The sequence below is a fragment of the Salmo salar genome, chromosome 19, assembly GCF_965601325.2.
Source record: "Salmo salar chromosome 19, fSalSal1, whole genome shotgun sequence".
NCBI lineage: Eukaryota > Metazoa > Chordata > Actinopteri > Salmoniformes > Salmonidae > Salmo > Salmo salar.
Genome location: NC_138309.1, coordinates 10,908,800 through 10,935,924, shown reverse-complemented (window position 1 = coordinate 10,935,924; position 27,125 = coordinate 10,908,800). Strand labels below are relative to the sequence as shown.

Sequence of the window (27,125 nt, the reverse complement as noted above, 5' to 3'; positions counted from 1 at the left end):
AGTGTTTGTCACATTTGACACTGTGCTCACTGCTCAAGCTATCTCACACTAGGAAATCCACGATCACGCTGATTCCCCTGCTGAATTTACGGTGCACCACAGACACTTAACTTTCGGTAGTCACCCAGCACAAGCAGCTCTGCATAAATCAGGTGAAGGTGGTGAAAACAGTGATACGAGTGCTCAACAGAAACTAAAACACCAAACCTTAAAGCTGGAATCCTTAATGGTGAAACAGTCAGGTCCGTTTGAGAAATTATAACAAGAAAGAAGGTACCTCAATCAATGAACACCATTTTTCCCCCCTCTGACATCATTGCACATGCAATAGAAGAGCATAATATACTGCAATGTTTTTTACCATGCTTCTCCTCAGCTCGGCAACAAAAACAACGGTGGTGAGGCGGCCAGTCGAGCTGTTTCCCCCACTGCAGATTCCATCTTTAACAGAAACCCAGGAGGGGTCCGGAGGCGCTCCCCTCAGCTAGGCCCTCAGACCTGTTATTACTTGCTAATTGGCCTCACCTGAGAGCTCTGCTTCCTTCTCTGAAACTCTGTGGGAAATCTAGACACCTGCAAGGTACCCTGGTCCCTCTACAGGTGGAGGTGTGTGTGTGTGTATTATTATGTGTGTATTCATGTTCTGACTAGACTAATGCAAGCTAAACTGACAGCTAACACCAAGCTTAACCGAGAGTACACCTGGAGACTGTAGATTTGCTCAAAGTCCATGTCCAGATAGTGAGTATTGAGTCAGTTTGATTAAGGAAACTGGGTCTCTTTCCCAATGGAACCCTCACTATTACATATAGTGCACTAACAAGTATAGGGAATAGGATGCCATTAGGGATGCAACCTGGCACATATACAGTGCCTTCAGAAAGTTTTCATACCCCTTGACTTATTCCACATTTTGTTGTGTTACAGCCTGAATTCAAACTGGATTAAATAAATCTCACCCATCTACACACAATACCCCATAATAACAAAGTGAAAACATGTCTTTAGAAAGTTTAGCAAATTTATTGCAAATTAAATACAGAAATATTTAGTTCACGTAAGTATTCACACTAGAGGTCGACCAATTATGATTTTTCAACGCCGATACCGATACCGATTATTGGAGGACCAAAACAAGACGATGCCGATTAATCGGCCGATTTTTTGGGGGGGTTTATTTATTTGTCATAATGACAGTTACAACAATACTGAATGAACACTTATTTTAACTTAATATAATACATCAATAAAATAAATGTAGCCTCAAATAAATAATGAAACATGTTCAATTTGGTTTAAATAATGCAAAACAAAGTGTTGGAGAAGAAAGTAAAAGTGCAATATGTGCCATGTAAAAAAGCTAACGTTTAAGTTCCTTTCTCAGAACATGGGAACATATGAAAGCTGGTGGTTCCTTTTAACATGAGTCTTCAATATTCCCAGGTAAGTTTTAGGTTGTAGTTATTATAGGAATTATAGGACTATTTCTCTCTATACGATTTGTATTTCATATACCTTTGACTATTGGATGTTCTTATAGGCACTTTAGTATTGCTAGTGTAACAGTATAGCTTCCGTCCCTCTCCTCGCTCCTACCTGAGCTCAAACCATGAACACATCGACAACAGCCACCCTCGAAGCAGTGTTACCCATGTAGAGGAAGGGGAACAACCACTCCAAGTCTCAGAGCGAGTGACGTTTGAAACGCTATTAGCGCACACCCCGCTAACTAGCTAGCCATTTCACATCGGTTACACCAGCCTCATCTTGGGAGTTGATAGGCTTGAAGGGGTGGGTATAATTTGTGGAACGTTCCAACAGGAATCTGTTCCAAAAAATGTAAAGTAAAAGGTTGCCAACCAACAACGCATACAAAGTAGCAACGCATACAAACCTAGCTAACTAGCTGCCAAATAGGCATCAACTCACCACGTAGCTTATTCTTAATGTTTGTCCATAGGCAAACAGAGTGAGGACAGACATTTTTCGGAATAAACATGATGAGTGAAAAACGCAATGAAATAGACCACTCACTACCCGGTATCTTATTCTGCCGCTATACAACTTTGTATGCGTTGTTTTTTGGCAACCTTGTTATTTACGAAGTTTTTGGAATAGATTCCTGTTGGAACGTTCCACAAATTATACCCACCCGGCTTGAAGTCATAAACAGCTTGAAACACAGCGAAGAGCTGCTGGCAAAACGCACGAAAGTGCTGTCTGAATGAATGCTTACGAGCCTGCTGGTGCCTACCACCGCTCAGTCAGACTGCTCTATCAAATCATAGACTTAATTATAATATAATAAACACACAGAAATACGATCATTAATATGGTCATTAATATGGTCATTAATACGGTCATTAATATGGTCGAACCCGGAAACTATCATCTTGAAAACAAAACATTTTTTTCTTTCAGTGAAATATGGAACCGTTCCGTATTTTATCTAACGGGTGGCATCCCTAAGTCTAAATATTGCTGTTACATTGCACAACCTTCAATGTTATGTCATAATTACGTAAAATTCAGGCAAATTACTTCACAATGAGCCAGGCGGCCCAAACTGTTGCATATATGACTCTGCGTGCAATGAACGCTAGAGATGTGACACAATTTCATGTTAGCAGGCAATATTAACTAAATATGCAGGTTTAAAAATATATACTTGTTTATTGATTTTAAAGAAAGGCATTGATGTTTATGGTTAGGTACATTGGTGCAACGGCGGTTCTTTTTTCGCAAATGCGCTTGTTAAATCAACACCCCTTTGGCGAAGTAGGCTATGATTCAATGATAAATTAACAGGCATCGCATCGATTATATGCAACGCAGGACACGTTAGATAAACTAGTAATATCATCAACCATGCGTAGTTAACTAGTGATTATATTAAGATTGATAGTTTTTTATAAGATCAGTTTAATGCTAGCTAGCAACTTACTTTGGCTTCTTGCTGCCCTCGCGTAACAGGTAGTCAGCCTGCCATGCAGGCTCCTCGTGGAGTGCAATGTAAGGCAGGTGGTTAGAGCGTTGGACTAGTAACCAGAAGGTTGCAAAAACGAATCCCCGAATCCCCCCAGAACAAGGCAGTTAACCCCCGTTCCTAGGCCGTCATTGAAAATAAGAATGTGTTCTTAATCTGACTTGCCTAGTTAAATAAAGGTGTAAAAAAAAAACATTTAAAAAAATAATAAAAAAATTGGCAAATCGGTGGCCAAAAATACCGATTACCGATTGAAAACTTGAAATCGGCCCTAATTAATCCGCCATTCCGATTAATCGGTCGACCTCTAATTCATACCCCTAAGTCAATACTCTGTAGATGCACCTTTGTCAGCGATTACAGCTGTGAGTCTTACTGTGTAAATCTTTAAGAGCTTTCCACACTTGGATTGTGATACATTTACCCATTAATCTTTTCAAAATTCTTCAAGCTCTGTCAAATTGGTTGTTGGTCATTGCTTCACAACCATTTTCAGGTCTTGCCATAGACTTTCAAGTAGATTTAGGTCAAAACTGTAACACGGCCACTCAGGAGCATTCACTGTCTTCTTGGTAAGCAACTTCAGGGTAGATTTGGCCTTTTTTCAGGTTATTGTCCTGCTGAAAGGTGAATTAATCTCCCAGTGTCTGGTGGAAAGCAGACTGAACCAGGTTTTCCTCTAGGATTTTGCATAATTGTATTGTGGAGTAACTATCCTGAAAAACACCTCAGACCTTAACGATTACAATCATACACATAACATGATGCAGCCACCTGTATTGCGGTGCGTACTGGCGGCAGAGAAGTCAGGCGCAGGAGAGCGAAAACTGATTTACAACGGTGTCGTTTAATAAACATAAACCACCGTCAACAGAACAATACATGAAATGGGTCAAACAAAAACCGGGTAAATACCAGCATACCATGCACAAGCACTACAAGAAACAATTACGGACAAGGACATGCGGGGGAACAGAGGGTTAAATACACAACATGTAATTGATGGAATTGGAACCAGGTGTGATGGAAGACAAGCCAAAACCAATGGAAAATGAAAAGTGGATCGGCGATGGCTAGAAGGTTGGTGACGTCGATCGCCGAACGCCGCCCGAACAAGGAGAGGGACCAACTTTGGCAGAAGTCGTGACACCACCACTATGCTTGAAAATATGGGAGTAGTACTCAGTAATGTGTTGTATAGGATTTGCCCCAAATGTAACACTTTGTATTCGGGACAAAAAGTGATTGCTTTGCCGCATTTTTGCAGTATTACTTTAGTGCCTTATGCAAACAGGTTGCATGTTTTGGAATATTACCTCTCTCAAAGAGTGCAGTGTATAAAGTCAGAAAATCTGCTGTCTCAGCCACTGCCTGTCACCAAGGGAGTACCCCAAGGCTCGATCCTAGGCCCCACGCTCTTCTCAATTTACATCAACAACATAGATCAGGCCGTAGGAAGCTCTCTCATCCATTTATATTGCAGATGATACAGTCATATACTCAGCTGCCCCCTCCACCGGATTTTGTGTTAAATGCTCTACAACAAAGTTTTCTTAATGTCCAACAAGCTTTCTCTACCTTAACCTTGTTCTGAACACCTCCATAACAAAGGTTATGTGGTTTGGTAAGAAGAATGCCCCTCTTCCCACAGTGTTATTACTACCTCTGAGGGTTTAGAGCTTGAGGTCGTCACCTCATACAAGTACTTGGGAGTATGGCTAGACAGTGCACTGTCCTTCTCTCGGCACATATTAAAGCTGCAGGCTAAAGTTAAATCTAGACTTGGTTTCCTTTTTCGTAATCGCTCCTCTTTCACTCCAGCTGCCAAACTAACCCTGATTCAGATGACCATGCTAGATTACGGAGACGTAATTTATAGATCGGCAGGTAAGTGTGCTCTCAAGTGGCTAGATGTTCTTTACCATTCGGCCATCAGATTTGCCACCAATGCTCCTTATAGGACACATCACTGCACTCTGTACTCCTCTGTAAACTGGTCATCTCTGTATACCCATCTCTGTATACCCGTCGCAGACCCACTGGTTGATGCTTATTTATAAAACACACTTAGGCCTCACTCCCCCCTATCTGAGATACAGTTGAAGTCGGAAGTTTACATACACTTAGGTTGGAGTCTTTAAAACTAGTTTTTCAACCACTCCACAAATTTCTTGTTAAGAAACTATAGTTTTGGCAAGTCGGTTAGGACATCTACTTTGTGCATGACACAAGTCATTTTTTCCAACAATTGTTTACAGACAGATTATTTCACTTATAATTCACTGCATCACAATTCCAGTGGGTCAGAAGTTTAAATACACTAAGTTGACTGTTCCTTTAAACAGCTTGGAAAATTCCAGAAAATGATGTCATGGCTTTAGAAGGTTCTGATAGGCTAATTGACATTATTTGAGTCAATTGGAGGTGTACCTGTGGATGTATTTCAAGGCCTACCTTCAAACTTAGTGCCTCTTTGCTTGACATAATGGGGAAATCAAAAGAAATCAGCTAAGACCTCAGAAAGAAAATTGTAGACCTCCACAAGTCTGGTTCATCCTTGGGAGCAATTTCCAAATGCCTGAAGGTACCACGTCCATCTGTACAAACAATAGTACGCAAGTATAAACACCATGGGACCACGGAGCCGTCATACCGCTCAGGAAGGAGACGCGTTCTGTCTCCTAGAGATGAATGTACTTTGGTGCGAAAAGTGCAAAATCAATCCCAGAACAACAGCAAAGGACCCTGTGAAGATGCTGGAGGAAACAGGTACAAAAGTATCTATATCCACAGTAAAACGAGTCCTATAATTTAAATAACCTGAAAGGCCACTCAGCAAGTAAGAAGCCGCTGCTCCAAAACCGCCATAAAAACGCCAGACTACGGTTTGCAACTGCACACGGGGACAAAGATTGTACTTTTTGGAGAAATGTCCTCTGGTCTGATGAAACAAAAATTGAACTGTTTGGCCATAATGACCAACGTCATGTTTGGAGGAAAGTGGGGGAGGCTTGCAAGCCGAAGAACACCATCCCAACCGTGAAGCACGGGGGTGGCAGCATCATGTTGTGGGGGTGCTTTGCTGCAGGAGGGACTGGTGCACTTCACAAAATAGATGACTTCATGAGGCAGGAAAAATTATGTGGATATATTGAAGCAACATCTCAAAACATCAGTCAGGAAGTTAAACGTTGGTTGCAAATGGGTCTTCCAGATGGACAATGATCCCCAAGAATTCTTCCAAAGTTGTGGCATCATGGCCTATGGACAACAAAGTCAAAGTATTTGAGTGGCCATCACAAAGCCCTGACCTCAATCCTATAGAACATTTGTGGGCAGAACTGAAAAAGCGTGTGAGAGCAAGGAGGCCAACAAACCTGACTCAGTTACACCAGCTCTGTCAGGAGGAATAGGCCAAAATTCATCCAACTTATTGTGTGAAGCTTGTGGAAGGCTACCTGAAACATTTGACCCAAGTTCAACAGTTTAAAGGCAATGCTACCAAATACTAATTGAGTGTATGTAAACTTCTGACCCACTGGGGATGTGATGAATGAAATAAAAGCTGAAATAAATCATTCTCTCTACAATTATTCTGACATTTCACATTCTTAAAATAAAGTGGTGATCCTAACTGACCTAAAACAGGATATTCTTACTAGGATTAAATGTCAGGAATTGTGAAAAGCTGAGTTTAAATGTATTTGGCAAAGGTGTATGTAAACTTTCAACTTCAACTGTATCTACTGCAGCCCTCATCCTCCACATACAACACCCGTTCTTCCAGACAAATTCTGTTATAGGCCTCCAAAGCACACACATCCCTGGGTCGCTCCTCTTTTCAGTTCGCTGCAGGTAGCAACTGGAACGAGCTGCAACAAGCACTCACACTGGACAGTTTTATCCAAATCTCTTCATTCAAAGACTCAATCATGGACACTGACAGTTGTGGCTGCTTTGTGTGATGTATTGTTGTCTCTACCTTCTTGCCCTTTGTGCTTTTGTCTGTGCCCAAAAATGTTTGTACCATGTTTTGTGCTGCTACCATGTTGTGTTGCAACCATGTTGTTGTCATGTTGTGTTGCTACCATGCCGTGTTGTCATGTGTTGCTGCCTTGCTATGTTGTTGTCTTAGGTCTCTCTTTATGTAGTGTTGTGTTGTCTTTCTTGTTGTGATGTGTGTTTTGTCCTATATTTATATTGTATTTAAAAAATATATTTTTAATCCCAGCCCCCGTCCCCGCAGGAGGCCTTTTGGCTTTTGGTAGGCCGTCATTGTAAATAAGAATTTGTTCTTAACTGACTTGCCTAGTTAAATAAAGGTTAAATTAAACATTTAAATAATACATTTTTTATTCTGTATTCCTTCTTTTCACTCTGTCATTTTAGGTTAGTATTGTGGAGTAACTACAATATTGTCGATCTATCCACAGTTTTCTCCAATCACAGCCATTAAACTATGTAACTGTTTTAAAATCGCCATTGGCATCATGGTGAAATCCCTGAGCAGTTTCCTTCCTCTCCAGCAACTGAGTTAGGAAGGTTACCTGTATCTTTGCAGTGACTGGGTGTATTGATACACCAGCCAAAGTGTAATTAATAACTTCACCATGCTCACAGGGATATTCAATGTCTGCTTTTTTTTTTTAGGTTAAATAATTTCATTTTTAACAATTTAAATGTATGAGGCATTCGAAAACCTCCCTGGTCTTTGTGGTTGTATCTGTGGTTGAAATTCATTCAATGAATCAATCAATTTATTTATAAAGCCCTTTTTACATCAGCCGATGTCACAAAGTACTATACAGAAACCCAGCCTAAAACCCCAAGCAGCAAGAAATGCAGATTTAGAAGCATGGTGCCTAGGAAAAACTCTCTAGAAAGGCAGGAACCTAGGAAGAAACCTATAGAGGAACCAGGCTCTGAGGGGTGGCCAGTCCTCTTCTGGCTGGGCCGGGAGGAGATTATAACAGAACATGGCCAAGATGTTCAAACGTTCATAGATTTTCAGCAGGGTCAGATAATAATAATCACAGTGGTTGTAGATGGTGCAACAGGTCAGCACCTCAGGAGTAAATGTAAGTTGGCTTTTCATAGCCAAATTCACTGCTCGACTGAATGACCTTATGGATACAGAGATGCGGTAGTCATTCAAAAATCATGTTAATCACTATTATTGCACACAGTGAGTCCATGCAACTTATTATGTGACTTGTTAAGCACATTTTTACTCATGAACTTATTTAGGCTTGCCATGAAAAAGAGGTTGAATACTTATTGACTCAAGACATTTAAAATGGTCTTATTTAATGAATTTGTAAAAATTCTGAAAAACATCATTGTATTTTTAGGCCACTATCATGACACAAGGCGAGACCCAGATGTAGACACAGGAGGCAGATGGTTGGAGTCTTACAATGTTTATTAATCCAAAGGGGTAGGCAAGAGAATGGTCGTGGACAGGCAAAAGGTCAAAACCAGATCAGAGTCCAGGAGGTACAGAGTGGCAGACAGGCTCGTGGTCAAGGCAGGCAGAATGGTCAGGCAGGCAGGTACAAAGTCCAGAAACAGGCAAGGGTCAAAACCAGGAGGACTAGATAAAGGAGAATAGCAAAAAGCAGGAGAACGGGAAAAACGCAGGTTGACTTGGAAAAACATACAAGACGAACTGGCACAGAGAGACAGGAAACATGGATAAATACACTGGAGAAAATCAGCAACACCTGGAGGGGGTGGAGACAATCATAAAGACAGGTGAAACAGATCAGGGCGTGACATCCATTTTTTAATCCGGGATGTAACATAAACATTTTGAAAAAGTCAAGGAGTGTGAATACTTTCTGAAGGCACTGCAGCTACATAGACTACATGCATCTTGGCACTCAAAGACTCACTCACAGATACACTTTCCAGCTTTAAGCACTGCTCTTTAATCAGTGTTCTGTACTGGTTAAGGATTGAGACAAATCACCCAGCCTTATAAGCACTGATCTCCAATCAGTAGTATGCCGTTGTGTTATGGTAATCGGTGCTAGCATTAGCATGGAGTGGTTACTATAGGAAAGACAAGCCTAATCATATTGCAATCATTCCTGGCCTTGAGGAGATAATAAAAAAATGCCCTCCGAATTATGAAATGTGGGTGAAACTTGGCTTTAAGCACTGATTTGCAGTCAGCTGTCAGTGGTGATTAGGATACATCAGGCTTGGTTTAGCTCTGATTCTGGATCAGTCTGTAGTGATTAAGAGGCCTTCAGCTGTGATCAGCTGTGTCAAGCCTCAGATGTTCATCATAGTAGCCAGGCTTAGATCTAACCATGTTTCTCATGCATGGATTCTCTTTGCTGACCAACCTCCAGATGGGATAAGCCTCAGTGCGTGTGTGTCAGGGTTGTGCTCAATTCAGAATTGAACTGAGACTGCCTCATAAATTCCAATTCAATTCTTGAATTTGAATTTAAATTGAAGTAGTAAACAGGATACTGAATTGCAATTAGAATTAGAATGAATGGAAATAGAATTGAATTCAGTGAAATTTTATTCAAATGCATCTTCTATTCTATATAAGGTATAGTCTATACAAATATCCATCTTGTACATAAAACATCAAACATGTTGTTATATTCATTTATTTGTATTTTTATTTATTTTAGTTAATGTTTATTTAACTAGGCGAGTCAGTTAAGAACAAATTCTTATTTACAATGACGGCCTACCAAAAGGCAAAAGGCCTCCTGCGGGGTTGGGGCTGGGATTAAAAATATTAATAAATTAAATAAAAATATAGGACAAAACACACATCATGACAAGAGAGACAACACAACACTACATAAAGAGAGACCTAAGACAACAACATAGCATGGCAGCAACACATGACAACACAGCATGGTAGAAACACAACATAACACCACATGGTAGAAACACAACATGGTAGGAGCACAAAACATGGTACAAACATTATTGGGCACAGACATACACATACAATATTGATGAAACAATAGATTTTCAGGACAAACTCTTAAAATGAATGATCAAGGAAAACAAAACCTGAATATTGTAAGTTATTATCATTTAACATTTTAGTAATTTAGCAGACGCTCTTATCCAGAGCGACTTACAGGAGCAATTAGAGTTAAATGCCTTGCTCAAGGGCAGATTAACAGATTTTTCAGCTAGTGAGCTTGGGGAATCGAAACAGTGACCTTTTGGTTACTAGCTTAACGCTCATAACCGCTAGGCTACCTGCCTGATTTCATTAATCACTTCAAATTTTAAAATATGTGGAAAATATACATTTCCCAGAATGCACTAGTTAAACCTCAAGTTGACCCTAAAGATTTCAAAAAGAATCCAAACAAATGAAATGGTTGGTGGAAATATGATTGGCTATTTCGAAGCATTAAGTTTAAAAGAGTATATGAATATTGTTTCCAGAGAAAAGTTATACAGTGCCTTCAGAAAGTATTCAGACCCCTTGACTTTTTCCACATTTTGTTAAGTTACAGCCTTAATCTAAAATGGATTAATGAAAAAATAAATAATCCTCAGCAACCTAAACACATGATCCCATAATGACCATAACGACCCTAAAAAAACAATTTAATACATTTTAAAATAAGGCTGTAACGTAACAAAATGTGGAAAAAGTCAAGGGGTCTGGATACTTTCCGAAGGCACTGTATATTCTTTGGTATCTGGAAGTCTGACTTGTCAGATTCAATTAAACTCATATGTTCTATGACTGAGTGGAATTTCGTTGAATTGCACTGAATTAAATGATATTTCCAGTCATTCAAATTCTACATCCTGTGAGGTGTGGCCAATCCAATTTGAATTTAATCTCATCAGTTGAATGGGAGTCACTTCAAAAATTCTGAACTGAGCACAGCCCTGGTGTGCATGTGTGTGCGTGCGTGTGTGTATGAGTGTACTGTATGTGCATGTGTGTGCGTGCGTGTGTGTATGAGTGTACTGTATGTGCATGTGTGTGCGTGCGTGTGTGTATGAGTGTACTGTATATGCATGTGTGTGCTTGCGTGTGTGTATGAGTGTACTGTATGTGCATGTGTGTGCGTGCGTGTGTGTATGAGTGTACTGTATGTGCATGTGTGTGCTTGCGTGTGTGAGTGTGTATGTGCACATATGTGTGCATACTGTAACTCTCATAGCCAAATTGCTGTTAAATATTAAGCCTTTCCAGAAGGAAATTAGCTAAAGTCATCATTGCTTTTCTGCATAAATACACAAGCAAGTCATGCATTATAACATTTAAAAAGCTTTTGGCTTTGAAATGTCTCTCCGTAATTGATCATTGGTCATTGAAATCAAAATTGGAGGTCTTTCCAAATCCTGAGGACTTTGGGAAATGCTTTGAAAACTGGCCACTAGGGGACACCAGTGAGCGCTATTACTATTAAGTAGGCTTTGCTAGGGTGTTGTGGTGGTGGTGGATGGGTGTAATCCGAAGGTTGCGTGTTCGATCCCAGTTGTGGACACTGATTTTAACCCTAACCCCAACCTTAACCCTTACCTTAACCATTCAGAATGAGGTCCTAAACTTAACCCTTAACATAGAATTTTGACGTTTAGAGAAATGGAATAATAGAGAGCAGCAGGAGCAACAAAAACACTGAAAATGTGATGTTTGGAGCAACTTCAAAATGTAACGTTTGGAGAACGTGGCTGAACGTCTCCAAGGAGTTTGTTCAATATTAAATCCTTGCTTGCTATGAGGATTAAATGAGATAGTAACTGTGACAGATAATTGATGGGCAATGACATTGCCATTTACTGTAAGTTTAGTCTATTGTTCATAGTTCATTATTAAGTCCTCTACCCAAGCAGAGGAAAGCTACTACATTCACCAGCCCTTAATAAAGACTTGAGAAACACTAGCTTCTGATCCCTTATGCCTCACCTGTCTGTCTGTCTGTCTGTCTGTCTGTCTGTCTGTCTGTCTGTCTGTCTGTCTGTCTGTCTGTCTGTCTGTCTGTCTGTCTGTCTGTCTGTCTGTCTGTCTGTCTGTCTGTCTGTCTGTCTGTCTGTCTGTCTGTCTGTCTGTCTGTCTGTCTGTCTGTCTCGCTTTCTCTATCTCTCTCTGTTGCTCTCTGTCTGTCTGTCTCTCTCGCTTTCTCTATCTCTCTCTGTTGCTCTCTGTCTGTCTGTCTCTCTCGCTTTCTCGATCTCTCGCTGTTGCTCTCTGTCTGTCTGTCTCTCTCGCTTTCTCTCTCTCTCTCTCTGTTGCTCTCTGTCTGTCTGTCGGTCTCTCTCTGTCTTTCTCTCTCTCTCTCTCTCTCTCTCTCTCTGTTGCTCTCTGTCTGTCTGTCTGTCTGTCTGTCTGTCTGTCTGTCTGTCTGTCTGTCTGTCTGTCTGTCTGTCTGTCTGTCTGTCTGTCTGTCTGTCTGTCTGTCTGTCTGTCTGTCTGTCTGTCTGTCTGTCTGTCTGTCTGTCGGTCTCTCTCTGTTGCTCTCTCTCTGTTGCTCTCTCTCTCTCTGTCTCTCTCTCTGTCTCTGTCTTTCTCTCTGTCTGTGTTTGTGTGTGAGACTGTGGTGGTGGTGACTGACTGACTGAGAGGAACAGATATGGTCTCATCGTTGGTTTATTACCAAGCAGTGATAAGCTGTCGTCACTTTATAACAAGTATGCCAGGCAGGGACCCCTGTTCAGATACTGACACATCAACACACACACTGTCGAGATGACTGTGTGTGTCTCTCTGTGTGTGTGTGTGTTCAGATACTAATCAATGTCAACTAACAGGGCGTTGTGTTCAACTAATCCCCACAAGTGTCCCCCTCTCTCTCTTTGTCTTTCTCTCTGTTCCTCTCTCTCTCTCTTATATCTGTCTCTAGATGTCAAGTTAAGGTCATATTCCTATGTATCTGTTGTGTAGGTTATGCTGAGAAATCTATAGGCCTCAATCCCAATTCAGTGACTGGCATCATTACCTGATACTGAGTCAAAATGTCCCATTGATTTAGAACTAATGGCGATAGATTTGTTCTATTGCACACAGTATATTCAGACCTACATAACAGCTGTTGCAATGAATGAGGCATACAGAGGATCCTGTGTTTGTGTGTGAGACAAGTGACATCAGTGACATAATGACTGCTATGTATATATGTGAAATTAACCAAAAGGATTTTGTGTTTGCTTGTGTGTGTGTGTGTGTGTCCCTGTCTCTCTCTGGCCCAGTAAAAGGACAGAGAGAGGAACCAGTCTGGCAGGGATCTCCCACCCCTGGACACAGTTCCCACGGTGATGTGATTTGGCTACCATGGTGGAGACAGTCACACTGCTGAAGGTTAAACATGTTGAAGGACGAGAGAGACTTAGTTGGAGTTGGAGAGAAAGAGACAAGTAACAGTTTTACCTCTTAAACCTGCCAGTACCAGCCTGCACACTGGGTGTCTGTGTCTGTGTGCGCAGTTTGTATGTATGTGTGTGTATGTATCTGCACAGTATTGTACCAATTTGTGCAGAAGCAGATACTGTATGTTATCAGTGAATATCACGAAGCACCATCCATATTACTGAGGGAGAGAGAGAGGGGTAGAGAGAGGGAGAGAGGGAGAGAGAAAGTTTGATTAATTTGACTGTACATGTCTGAGTGGGAGGCTAGGAGAGGAGTCACAAAAGAATCTATGGCCTGGGAATTGAAAGTCTCTGTGTGTGTCTGCGTTTTTCTTCAGTTCTTTGATGGTAATGTCCTGGTAATCTAGAAGGGGCGGAAAGAGGGAGGGAGAGAGCGGGACACAAATGAGCACACGCACACACACACACACACACACACACACACACACACACACACACACACACACACACACACACACACACACACACACACACACACACACACACACACACACACACACACACACACACACACACACACACACACACACACACACACGGTACCTCTTAAAACGCCTCCTCACAGTAACAGGTTTACCACTTGAACGTGCCAGTGCCAGTGCCAGCCTGCAGATTGGCGGTTAGCACGTTCAGAGCGCCTCGCGACATTCAATAGCGAGACGCTGTACAAAGGCGTTGCACAGAATTAGCAGAGAGTTCTCTCTCACACTCTCTCTCATCTCTTTCGCTCTCTCATCTCTATCGTTCTCTCTCTCTCTCTCTCTCTCTCAGGATAGGCTGACAGACTGCTCACACTGCAGGTTATATAAGCCAGCTAACACTCTGAAGTGTGAGCGAGGGAGCTCCAGCAACATTGGAAAGGCCAGTATAATCTGACATGATTTGATTTCACTGCCTAAACCCTCAGAATCTCTAATTATCCCCTAGCGTCTACCTTTCGTGAAGTCTGCAAGGCCCTGCCATATTGGATGTTTGATAATAAAACATTTTTTTCTACTCATGTTCCTATTATGTGATGTTTGTATAGAAATGATATCATTGCTCTTGTGTAGGAGATATACTACCTGTATTACTATTTAATGATAATAATATTGTTTATAGTAGGCATTTCAGGTGATGCATTTGTTACTATGTAGTGAAAATGATATTGTTACCGCATAATGGTATTATTATTGTTCTGTAGCAGGTACAATATGTGATGTTTGTATACTATGTAACGTGATGTTGATGTTGTCTATAGGAGGTATGCCTGTGCCGGACCAGCCATCAGAGCAGGAGAAGGGAGCCAGTCTGTTGAGTCCAGGTCTACCATCATCTAACGGAGACGGATCAGACGGGACGGAGACCACCTCCGCTATCCTGGCCTCCGTCAAAGAACAGGTAGGCCTGACGGTGTGTGTGTGTGTGTGTGTGTGTGTGTGTGTGTGTGTGTGTGTGTGTGTGTGCATTATTTGTGTCAATATCAGTTGTCAGCATGGGACTTAAACACACTCTTTATTTAATCAAAAACACACATCTTAATACATCTAGACGTTCCGCTAGCGGAACACCTGCTCCAATATCCAATGATGGGCATGGCGCGAATGACAAATTCCTCTAAAATACAAAAACTTAAATTTTTCAAACATATGACTATTTCACAGCATTTTAAAGAAAAGACTCTCCTTTATCTAACCACACTGTCCGATTTCAAAAAGGCTTTACAGCGAAAGCAAAACATTAGATTATGTCAGCAGAGTACCCAGCCAGAAATAATCAGACACCCATTTTTCAAGCTAGCATATAATGTCACAAAAAACAAAACCACAGCTAAATGCAGCACTAACCTTTGATGATCTTCATCAGATGACACACCTAGGACATTATGTTATACAATACATGCATGTTTTGTTTAATCAAGTTCATATTTATATCAAAAACCAGCTTTTTACATTAGCATGTGACGTTCAGAACTAGCATACCCCCCGCAAACCTCCGGTGAATTTACTAAATTACTCACGATAAACGTTCACAAAAAACATAACAATTATTTTAAGAATTATACATACAGAACTCCTTTGTGCAATCAAGGTGTCCGATTTTAAAATAGCTTTTCGGTGAAAGCACATTTTGGAATATTCTGAGTAGATAGCCCAGCCATCACGGCTAGCTATTTAGACACCCAGCAAATGTAGCACTCATCAAAGTCAGATTTACTATAAGAAAAATGTTATCACCTTTGCTGTCTTCGTCAGAATGCACTCCCAGGACTGCTACTTCAATAACAAATGTTGGTTTGGTTCAAAATAATCCATAGTTATATTCAAATAGCGGCGTTTTGTTCATGCGTTTAAGACACTATCCGAAGTGTAAATAAGGGTCACGAGCATGGCGCATTTCGTGACAAAAGATGTCTAAATATTCCATTACCGTACTTCGAAGCATGTCAACCGCTGTTTTAAATTTTTATGCCATTTTTCTCATAAAAAAGCGATAATATTCCGACCGGGAATATGCGTTTAGGTAAACAGACGAAAGAAAACAAAGCATGAGGTTGACTCGGGCATGCGCCTGAGTCTCACAGTACTGTAACCAGCCACTATCCAAACTCGCTACTTTTTTTCAGCCAGAGCCTGCAAAGCCACGATTCAGCTTTTTGCCGCCTTCTGAGAGCCCATGGGAGCCGTAGGAAGTGTCACGTAACAGCAGAGATCCTCTGTAATGGATAGAGATAATCAAGAAGGGCAAGAAATTGTCAGACAGGGCACTTCCTACATGGAATCTTCTCAGGTTTTGGCCTGCCAAATGAGTTCTGTTATACTCACAGACACCATTCAAACAGTTTTAGAAACTTTGGAGTGTTTTCTGTCCAAAGCTAATAATTATATGCATATTCTAGTTTCTGGGCAGGAGTAATAATCAGATTAAATCGGGTACGTTTTTTTATCCGGCTATGAAAATACTGCCCCCTAGCCATAACAGGTTAACTACAAACTGATTTGTAGTAGAACCTGACACAGAAGCAAGATGAGTATTCTAGTCCTATGCAGTGGGTTCAGTGTTTTAGAAGTCAAGGATGAGTGCTTAGCAGGGGAATGAGGAGGTAATGGGGAGACATTATGTAGATTATGAGAGGAGAGCTGCAGCCAAGTAGACAGCATTGAATAAGACATTAAAACAAACCACCGCAACCACTCAACAGGGAACCTTCTATCTAAATACATTATTGAAAAGAGACACGGAAAAGTATGTCTCAGTGTGTGTATGTGTGTGTGTATACAGTCACACAGTTGTGTATGTGTGGACAAAACATTAAGAACACCTGCTCTTTCCATGACATAGACTGACCAGGTGAATCCAGGTGAAAGCTATGATCCCTTATTGATGTCACTTGTTAAATCCACTTCAGTCAGTGTAGATGAAGGGGAGGAGACAGGTTAAAGAAGGATTTTTAAGCCTTGAGACAATTGAGACATGGATTGTGTATGTGTGCCATTTAGAGGGTGAATGGACAAAACAACAGATTTAAATACCTTTGAACGGGGTATGGTAGTAGGTGCCAGGCACAACGGTTTGTGTCAAGAACTGCAACACAACTATGGGAAGCATTGGAGTCAACATGGGCCAGCATCCCTGTGGAACGCTTACGACACCTTGTAGAGTCCAACTCAATATTAGGAAGGCATTCTTAATGTTTTGTACACTCAGTGTATGTGTGTGTTTACAGTATTGTACTAGTTTGTGCAGAAACGGAGAGAGAAAGAGAGAGACTTAATATCAATGGCCTGAGAAATGGAAGTATCTGTGTGTGTGTTTGCACACCTGTGTGTCAGTATACACTACTTGATCAGAAGTCTGCTCGTCGAACATCTCATTCCAAAATCATGGGCATTAATATGGAGTTGTTCCCCCCTTTGCTGCTATAACAGCCTCCACTCTATTGGAAAAGCTTTCCACTAGATGTTGGAACATTACTGCAGGGACTTGCTTCCATTCAGCCACAAGAGCATTAGTGAGGTCGGGCACTGATTTTGGGCGATCAGGCCTGGCTCGCAGTCGGTGTTCCAAAGGGCTTCAATGAGGTTGAGGTCTGTGCCAGACAAGTTCTTCCAAATTGATCTTGGCAAACCATTTCAGTATGGACCTGGCTTTGTGCACAGGGACATTGTCATGGTGAAACAGAAAAGGGCCTTCCCCAAACTGTTGTCACAAAGTTGGAAGTACAGAATCGTCTAGAATGTAATTGTATGCTATAGCATTAAGATTTCCCTTCACTAGAACTAAGGGGCCTAGTCCGAACCATGAAAAACAGCCCCAGACCATTAGTTCTCCTCTACCAAACTTTACAGTTGGCACTATGCATTCTGGCTGGTAGCTTTCTCCTGGCATCCGTCAAACCCATATTCGTCTGTTGGACTGCCAGATGGTGAAGCATGATTCATCACTCCAGAGAGTCCAATGGCGGTGAGCTTTACATCACTCCAGCCGACTCTTGGCATTACACATGGTGATATTAGGCTTGTGTGCGGCTTCTCGGCCATGGAAACCCATTTCATGAAGCCTACCACTTTGCGGCTGAGCCATTGTTGCTCCTAGACGTTTCCACTTCACAATAACAGCACTTACAGTTGACCGGGGCAGCTCTAGCAGGGCAGAATATATTTTTTTTTAACTCTTCAGTAAGGCCATTCTTCTGCCAATGTTTGTCTATGGAGATTGCATGGCTGTGTGCTCGAATTATTCACCTGTCAGCAACGTGTATGGCTGAAATAGCCGAATCCACTAATTTGAAGGGGTGATGTAGTGTGTCTCCCCTCACAATCCACTGAAAGTCAAATGTTCCTCTGCCTCCACAATCTAAAGGGATTCTTTCAGATAACACGTTCCTTTGAGACCCATTGATTGAATTGGGAGAGGTTTATGGGCCTTGAACAGCGGTTCGTCTGATGGAACGTGGATTCACCTTGGATCACGGGCCGTCACAAGGACATTACCAAATCCTTTCACACTTGTAAAAATGTTTTTTATGTCGGACATTTTAATTTTCCTCATATGTAGCCTATAGGTCAAGGACGAACTGAATTGGAAATGTTGTGTTCATGAAAAGACAGAGAGAGGGAGAGGTTAGAGAGAGTGTGTGTGTGTATGGGGAGAGCAATGTATGTATGATGTTGTGATCAAGGACAGATCAGATCTAAACACAGACACACACACTGCTCTTTCCTCTGTGTGTGTGTGTGTGTGTCTTCAGCTCTTTGGTGGTAATGTCCTGGTAACCTAGCAGGCGCAGTCCCTCTGTGGCCATCCTACATGCTAAACACACGGCTATCACCATGGTGACCAATCCAGAGAGAGGACACACCTGGCTGTTAGCTTCTGTTAGCAGGGAGGTGTGTTTGTGTGCATCCCCCACCCCCACACAACATACCTTGTCCACTTATTATTGTTGAGGTGACCAGCTGTGTGTTCTGAGTGTCAGACAACCAATTATACAGCTTGATATTATATACAGTAATTATACTCACTGGAACACCCTACTCCCACTCCCTTTCTCTTTTTCCCTCCCCCCACCCACCCACCCACTCTCTCTGTCTCAGCCCCACCCCCTCCTTTCCCTCCTACAGTGTTCCTTGCCGTGGCTCCTCCTTTCCCTCCTACAGTGTTCCTTGCCGTGGCTCCTCCTTTCCCTCCTACAGTGTTCCTTGCCGTGGCTCCTCCTTTCCCTCCTACAGTGTTCCTTGCCGTGGCTCCTCCTTTCCCTCCTACAGTGTTCCTTGCCGTGGCTCCTCCTTTCCCTCCTACAGTGTTCCTTGCCGTGGCTCCTCCTTTCCCTCCTACAGTGTTCCTTGCCGTGGCTCCTCCTTTCCCTCCTACAGTGTTCCTTGCCGTGGCTCCTCCTTTCCCTCCTACAGTGTTCCTTGTCGTGGCTCCTCCTTTCCCTCCGACATTGTTCCTTGCCGTGAATCTTTCTGTGAATCATTATTCTCACCTTTCCGTTCTCTGTTCACAATGCTAACTTGCTACCTGTGATTTCCTCTCTAGGGGCATTTTCACGTCACACATTTCGACAGAGCCAGTGGGTCACGTCGGTTCAGACTGTACTTTTACAGAAAAAAAAATCATAATATATTTAATATGCCATTTAGCAGACGCTTTTTTCCGAAGCGACTTACGGTAGTGCGTTCATAAATGTTGGAATGGGTGGCCCCAGTGGGAATCGAACCCGCGATGACTCTACATCTGATCTTATGTGTGTCTGTCTGTGAAGAGGCTGGTTCACGTTGCCATGCTTCCTACCACAGCACTTACTGTAGGGGCCATGTCCACATTCACCAAATTGAAAAATGTATTTTAAATGATTTCAAATAAGTCACATTTTTCCCTTGTATATACGTATGGCATTGACAGTGATGGATGGCTAATCTCTCTGCGCCTCTTCATGGCTATAGAGTCTATATTATATTATAGACTAATACAGTTGAAACAAATGAGTAGAGCTGCTGCTATCAGACGTGAAGTCATCAGGGACCCGACGGCGGCTCAATATTAATTACTGCTGAGGATTAATTCATGTGACATTGTCATCTTCGTTCGCTCCAATCTACAGTATAATTGTATGAGATGATCACCTCGATGAGTTCAAACGAGACAGACTGTGAAGTCAAATTAAATGTTAAAATACTGTGATTAGAAATGAGCTATTCACAAATTGCGGGTCGCTTTGCCACTAAACAATTTATAATTGCAGACTAGCGCTGTCAATGTCAAACTCAAACTCTTTTGATGCACTGTTTTGAAATGTAAAATGTTGTTCTCTTTTCCAGAAATTCAAGTTAGAATCTAGCTATATGCTTAGAATATGTGTACAACGCCCATTTATATAAATATACAGAGATGTTCTTTTTCTGGGTTTATTGTAGTCTCTGGATATTTATATAAATGGGCGTTGTACACATATTCTAAGCATATAGCTAGATTCTAACTCACATTTTGGAAAAGAGAGCAAAGCTTGACACAACTGTGGGAAACATTGGAGTCAACATGGGCCAGAATCCCTGTGGAACGCTTTCGACACCTTGTAGAGTCCATGCCCCGATGAACTGAGGCTGTTCTGAGGGCAAAAGATCAGCAGAAAAGACTGTATAAAATAAATAATACAAATACTGAGGTATATTGCATGCTCAAAATTACAATATTTTGTACTAATACAATAAACTTTTGTATTAGTACAAAATAATCGAATTTTGAGCATATTTCTATAATTTATTTTATACATCTTTATTTTTGTTCATCTTTATCAAAGGTGCCAATTCACTCCAATTGGCTCGTAGAGAGAGAATATCAGCATCACTTTTATTCACCAAGTACTGTACATTTACACATACTCAGAATTTTACTTGGTGGTATGGTGCTGCTAGTGATAGATAACATTTAACGTTAGAGACAGAACGAAGTTTCCACAAATTATATACAACTAGGTAGAGTGATCATAGAGCTAGCTATAAGAGAATTAGCAGATATACAAATATACAGTGAGTGTACGGTTGATATACAGTGAGTATACGGTTGATATACAATGGGTTGATATACAGTGGGTATACGGTTAATATACAGTGGGTATATGGTTGATATACAGTGGGTATACTGTTGATATACAGTGTACAAATTTACAGTATCAGTATGAATATATATAAATGCAAAGAGATGAACAGAGTAACGCAGTACAGTGCAGTTATTTAGAGTACAGTTCAGAGATGGCTTGATGCAGTGTGCAGCATAGAGTGCATAGTCCTTTGGTCTCTATGGGCCAGATGGCCGGTTGGTGAGGGCCACCGCCCGGGGGAAGAAACTTTTCAGGTGGCGGGAGGTTTTGGTCATGAGTGACATGAACTGCCTGCCAGAAGGGAATTTTTGGAGGAGGGGGTGCGAGGGGTGACGATGATCTTTCTTGCCCTGGAGTCTTGCAGTACCTGGATAAGGGCAGGTGGCAGGCAATGACCCTCTCTGCAGACCGGACAATGCTTTGCAGTTTGTCGTTGCAGCGGGCAGACACAGACCCAAACCGGACTGTGATGAAGGATGTGAGGATAGACTCAACGATTGATGCGTAAAACTTTGGAGTTTTTTCAACTGCCGCAAGTAGTACATCCACTGCTCTGCCTTCTTGGTGATGCTGTCCTCCCACTTGAGGTTGCCGTAGATGATGGCCCCCAGGGATTTGAATGATTTAGCCGCGCTAACAGCTGAGCCGTCAATCTAGAGGGGTAGAGATGGTGAAGGGACGTTTTCTGAAGTCAACCACCATTTCGATGGTTTTGTCTGTGTTGAGTTCTGGGTTATTTTGACTGCACCAGGCCACTAGTCGGTCGACCTCTCCACGGTACATTGCTGTCGGTGATGAGACCGACCAGAGTGGTTTAATCTTTAAACTTGACTATGCGTTGTTGGAGGTGCATTCATTGGGTGTAGAGTAGAGGTGAGTGCACACATCCTTGAGGTGCTCCGGTGTTGAGGGATAATAATTGTATGGAGATTTCAGGTTAGATAACATCAGAGCAATGAATAATGTACAGTTCCTCATGGAGGGAATATGTGTGTGTGTGTGTGTTGGTGTGTGAGTGAGTGGTTGTGTGTGTGTGTGTGTGTGTGTGTGTGCGTGTACATATTCATGTTTATTTCTATGTGGTTATTTGTTCATAGTTTGTGATCCAATGAGTACAGTATGTAGCATATGGAAGCACCAGTGGCGAAGTAATCATGGATTATAATAGATTTTAGTTAGAACGGTCCTCCTGCTAGCTCTCAGATTGCTTTATGTTTTATGGCAGAACTCATCTAGTTGCATAGTACAGATGTATCCAATAGGGCTCAGTAGACTATGGTTGTGTGATGAGGAACCTGAGACCTAAAGACTTGTATTATCTCCCACAACCAATGCTTAGACTGAAGCTCAGTGGGATAATTCAATTTTGAGGCACACAGATTAATTGTTGTGGTCCTCGACTCTGTAATTACTATAGTGGGTAGACTTTCTCGTACTCTCTACAAAGAAATCAGGCTGATCTGTATCAGTGTCTCAGTCATCCAGCAGTTCACTGGCCTTTATAATCAGCAGAAAACAAACTTTGCTGCTCTGAAATACTGTTTTAATACCCAGACCTCAATAAGACTATTGATATATATGATGTTTATTCCTCCTTTGTGTGTGAGTGTGTGTGTGTGTGTGTGTGTGTGTGTGTGTGTGTGTGTGTGTGTGTGTGTGTGTGTGTGTGTGTGTGTGTGTGTGTGTGTGTGTGTGAGTGTATATCTTTCTCCTGTTCTCACCCCTCTCTCTCTCTCACTCTCTTTCTCTCTCTCTCTCTCCCTCTCTCTCACACCCTCACCCTCTCTCACTCCCTCACCCCTTCTCTCTCCATCCCTCTCTCCCATCTCTCTCTCTATCGATGTTCTGTCTGTGTAATGCCAGTCGTGACAGGCTTGATTTGCAGACTGGTTAAATGAACGCCGTCTCAGGGTCAGGACGGGAGGAGAGAAATTCAAATCTCCTTTTCCGTGTCACAGCAGCAGTCCGATGTGGAGGGGGAGAAAGCTTCTCTCTGCTGGCTGCTTGTCAGGCTGTCTGCTACCAAGTTTACTTTTCTAACATTGTAAAAGTTTAAAGTCATGTGAATGAATTGGAAAGGCAACATATAAAATAACAATATCAGATCTCTCCCATTCATGTGATGTTAAATCACCTCAACATTATAGACCACTTTTGGAGGTCTGAAAATGTCCAGAAAACTTTGATTTGGAAGTAATCTATCACTTTACTGTAACCGTATGATACCGTGATAGAGCTACTGTAGTATAAGCAGATTAAATGAAGCGGTGTTGCTTTTATGAGGCTTTATTCATTCAATACATCCATGCTTTGAGTGTCAGGAACAGTGTCCTTTCCTTGTCTTTAGAAGCTGAATTCTCTGTCCTTGTCCTCTCTGTCCTTCACCATCCACTCTCTGTGCTAATTTCGGATTACTCAGCTTGGAAGCAGATATTTCAAACATTCATAATACCCGCCTGTGTGTGTGCGTGAATTTTTGTGTGTGTGTCAGTGTGTCAGTGTCTGCTAGTTGACCCCTGTATACCGTGTAATCCTGGACAAGGCCGTTTGGGGGAAATCTATGAGCGCTGCCAGTAAACACTCACAGCAGGGGGGAGCCTGCACACACACACACACACACACACACACACACACACACACACACACACACACACACACACACACACACACACACACACACACACACACACACACACACACACACACACACACACACACACACACACACACACACACACACACACACAGAGCATATCCGATTAGGGCATCTGGCTGTGGCCCTGTTCCAGTCTCAGTGTAAAGTCACCCCAGTAGGGCTGTAGTACAGATTGTCTCTTACCCTTTAACCAGTCACTGAAGAGCTATGCCCTCTACACAGTCAGCTCAATACTGGAAAAGAGACTCCATTCACTCAGTATCAGGGATATCTTTTCTTCCCACTAAGATTTTCTTCTAATGGTGGTGCCAGTTTTCATAGTGAAAGTTGATGTAGAGACACTGTCTCTAGTGTTAGGTCGTTCCTCGACCATGAGGCTCAACGTGAGGTGTGGGGTCTCTCCTTATGCTTCTGCCTGATGATGATGATGGATGGTTTTGGAATGAATATTTTATACTTTTATCGATTTCTAGAATCCAACCATTATTAAAACCACTGTGACCTTCATCAGAATGTCCCTGAGGGGAATTATTATTAGAGCATGTATATGGCTACCAAACTAGTCCAGAGCAGATCTAAGACAGAGCAGAAGTTTTGTTTCGTCTGAAGTGTTAAAGGCCCAGTGCAGTCAAAAACATGATTTCCTGTGTTTTATATATATTTCCTCACTATGTTGGAATAATACCGTGAAATTGTGAAAATGATGATAATGCCCTTTTAGTGAAAGAGCTGTTTGAAAAGACCACCTGAAATTTCAGCCTGTCGTGGTGAGATGGCGTTTTGGCCTATGTTACTTAAAAGCCCATCTCAGAGGAAGTTGCCACACCTACATGTATTTCGAGTAATTCCTGTCCTAGAGTGAAAATTCTAATTTAGGTTCCACCTCAAAGACTGACACAGGCTGCTAATACATATTCAGAAATTGGGGGTATGAACGTTGTGGTGATTTCCACACGTAGCAGAGAAATAACAATAAAAAGGCCACTGACTGACAGCTGTCAGTGTAACAAGCTAGCATGCTAACCAGGGCCAGCTCTAGCCTTTTGGGGGCCATAAGCGAGAATTGGGGGCCCTAAGCATGACTGTCAGTGACTGACATAACAAGAGAGAAATTGCTGATGCACAATCAAATTTCGAACTTGCACCTTGTGTATTCTGCTATTCTGAGTTCCTAAAAAATAACTTTTTTTGGGGGGGGGGGGGGGTTAAAGGCCCTAAGCGACAGCTTATGTCATTCATGCCGGCCCTGATGCAAACCTTAGCTAGCTAATGAAAGTTATTTGAGCACCAAAAAAAGTACAACAGCCTACCTGCCAAGAGATTAGTTTTTATGAACTGTTTACATGTTGAGGGTTGTCATTTGATAATTCCAGTGAAACTGTGTCGAATATGATCAAATAGCTACAGTGCCTTCAGAAAAAATTCATACCCCTTGTCTTATTCCACATTTTGTTGTGCTACAGCCTGAATTCAAAATATATTAAATAGATTTTTTTTTTAAACACAATAACCCTTAATGACAAAGTGAAAACATGTTTTAGGAATGTTTTCCAAATTTATTGAAAATGAAATACAGAAATCTCTCATTTACAAAAGTATTCACACACCTGAGTCAATATATGCTATCAGCTTTGGCAGTGATTACAGCTGTGAGTCTTTCTGGGTAAGTCTCTAAGAGCTTTGCAATTGTCAAATTGGTTGTTGATCATTGCTAGACAGCTATTTTCAAGTCTTGCCATAGATTTTCAAGACAATTTAATTCAAAACTATAACTAGGCCACTCAGGAACATTCAATGTCGTCTTGGTAAGCAACTCCAGTGTATATTTCACTTTGTGTTTTCGGTTCTTTTCTTGCTGAATGGTGAATTTATCTCCCAGTGTCTGTTGGATAGAAGACTGAACCAGGTTTTCCTCTAGGATTTTGCCAGTGCTTACAGTAGCTCTATTCCGTTTCTTTTAATTAAAAAAATACTGCTGATGACAAGCATACCCATAACATGATGCAGCGACCACCATGCTTGAAAATATAAATAGTGGCACTCAGAGATGTGTTGTGTTGGATTTGCCCCAAACATAACGCTTTGTATTCAGGACATAAAGTTTCTTTCTTTACCAAATTTTTGGCTGTTTTACTTTAGTGCCTTATTTCCAAGTATTGTGGAGTACCTACAATGTTATTGATCCGTCCTCAGTTTTCTCCTATCACAGCCATTAGCTGAGATCGCACCGACAGACATGGCAGCTCTACTTCTAGCTCCTAAGCAACTTTACAGTATTTGTTTTTTTTGTGTGTTATTTCTTAAATTATCAGCCCAGAACGTTTTTGTGTTATTACATACAGCCGGAAATAACTTTTGGATATGGATCCTTTGTTCGCACCCCTCAGGGCAATTCTTAAGATGGCACCGGAAGAAATGGCAACAGTTTTACGGGCGACTAACCAATTGTGCTATTATGTGTATTTTTTTTAGCGTTATTTGTAACTTATTTTGTAGATAACGTTTCTGCAACCGTATCTTACGGCAAAAAAGAGCTTCTGGGTATCAGGACAGCGATCACTCACCTGGGATTAGACTAAGATTCTTCCTTCAATCAGGACGCACAAGATGTACTTCACACCCGACAAGGCCGAAATCCCCGCTATTGGCAAGAGAAAGAGACGCAGGTATAGAGGACACAGGGTGGGGTGCCTCGTAAGGATCCGCCGACGGCAAGTGGGAAATCTGCCCTCACCATCAATATTACTTGCAAACGTACAATCATTGGACCATAAATTAGACGAGATACGATCACCAATATCCTACCAACGTGTCAAGAGTGTGCGCAACTGGTTAACTGAAGTCAGGTGCAGGAGAGCAGAGATGAGTGAACAGGCATACTTTATTTGGCAGAAGGAAAACAGTCAGACGCAACTGCGTAACGACACAAAAGGCAAACGCGAATAGCGCACTCGTCACACAAATAATGTACAGCATACAATACCACGGGTTCCAATCAAGACCCGGCGAAAAACCAGCATGAAGGGTCACACATGACACGTAATGAACAATTACACACACAGACATGGGGGGAACAGAGGATAATATACACATAGAGTGATGAGGGAATGTAAAACAGGTGTGCGGAAAAACAAGGCAAAACAAATGGAAAATGAAAGGTGGAGCAGCGATGGCTAGAAGACCGGTGACGTCGACCGCCGAGCGCCGCCCGAACAAGGAGAGGAGCCGAATTTGGCGGGAGTCATGACACAACGGGACATCAAAAACTGTGACATCTTAAGTTTCACTGAATCGTGGCTGAATGATGACATGGAAAACATTCAGCAAGCGGGATATACGCTGCACCGGCTAGACAGAACATTCCAGTAAGATGAGGGGGGGTGGTCTGTGTATATTTGTAAACAACAGCTGGTGCACGATATCTAAGCAAGTCTCTAGATTTTGTTCGCCTGATAAGCTCTAGACCACACTATTTGCCAAAAGAGTTTTCATCTATATTTGTTGTGGCTGTTTATTTACCACCA

The 27,125-nt window shown here is 41.8% G+C and overlaps 1 protein-coding gene across 1 annotated transcript in view; it reads left to right on the top strand.

The window, feature by feature from the left end:
• Window positions 1-27,125, top strand: part of LOC106578422 (catenin delta-2) — a 422,676-nt gene that overhangs the window by 23,207 nt on the left and 372,344 nt on the right. The window contains exon 2 of the mRNA XM_014157182.3: window positions 14,604-14,743. Within this exon, the coding sequence (XP_014012657.3) occupies window positions 14,609-14,743 (135 nt within the window). The 5' untranslated portion in view covers window positions 14,604-14,608. The remainder of the gene's footprint in view (window positions 1-14,603; window positions 14,744-27,125) is intronic.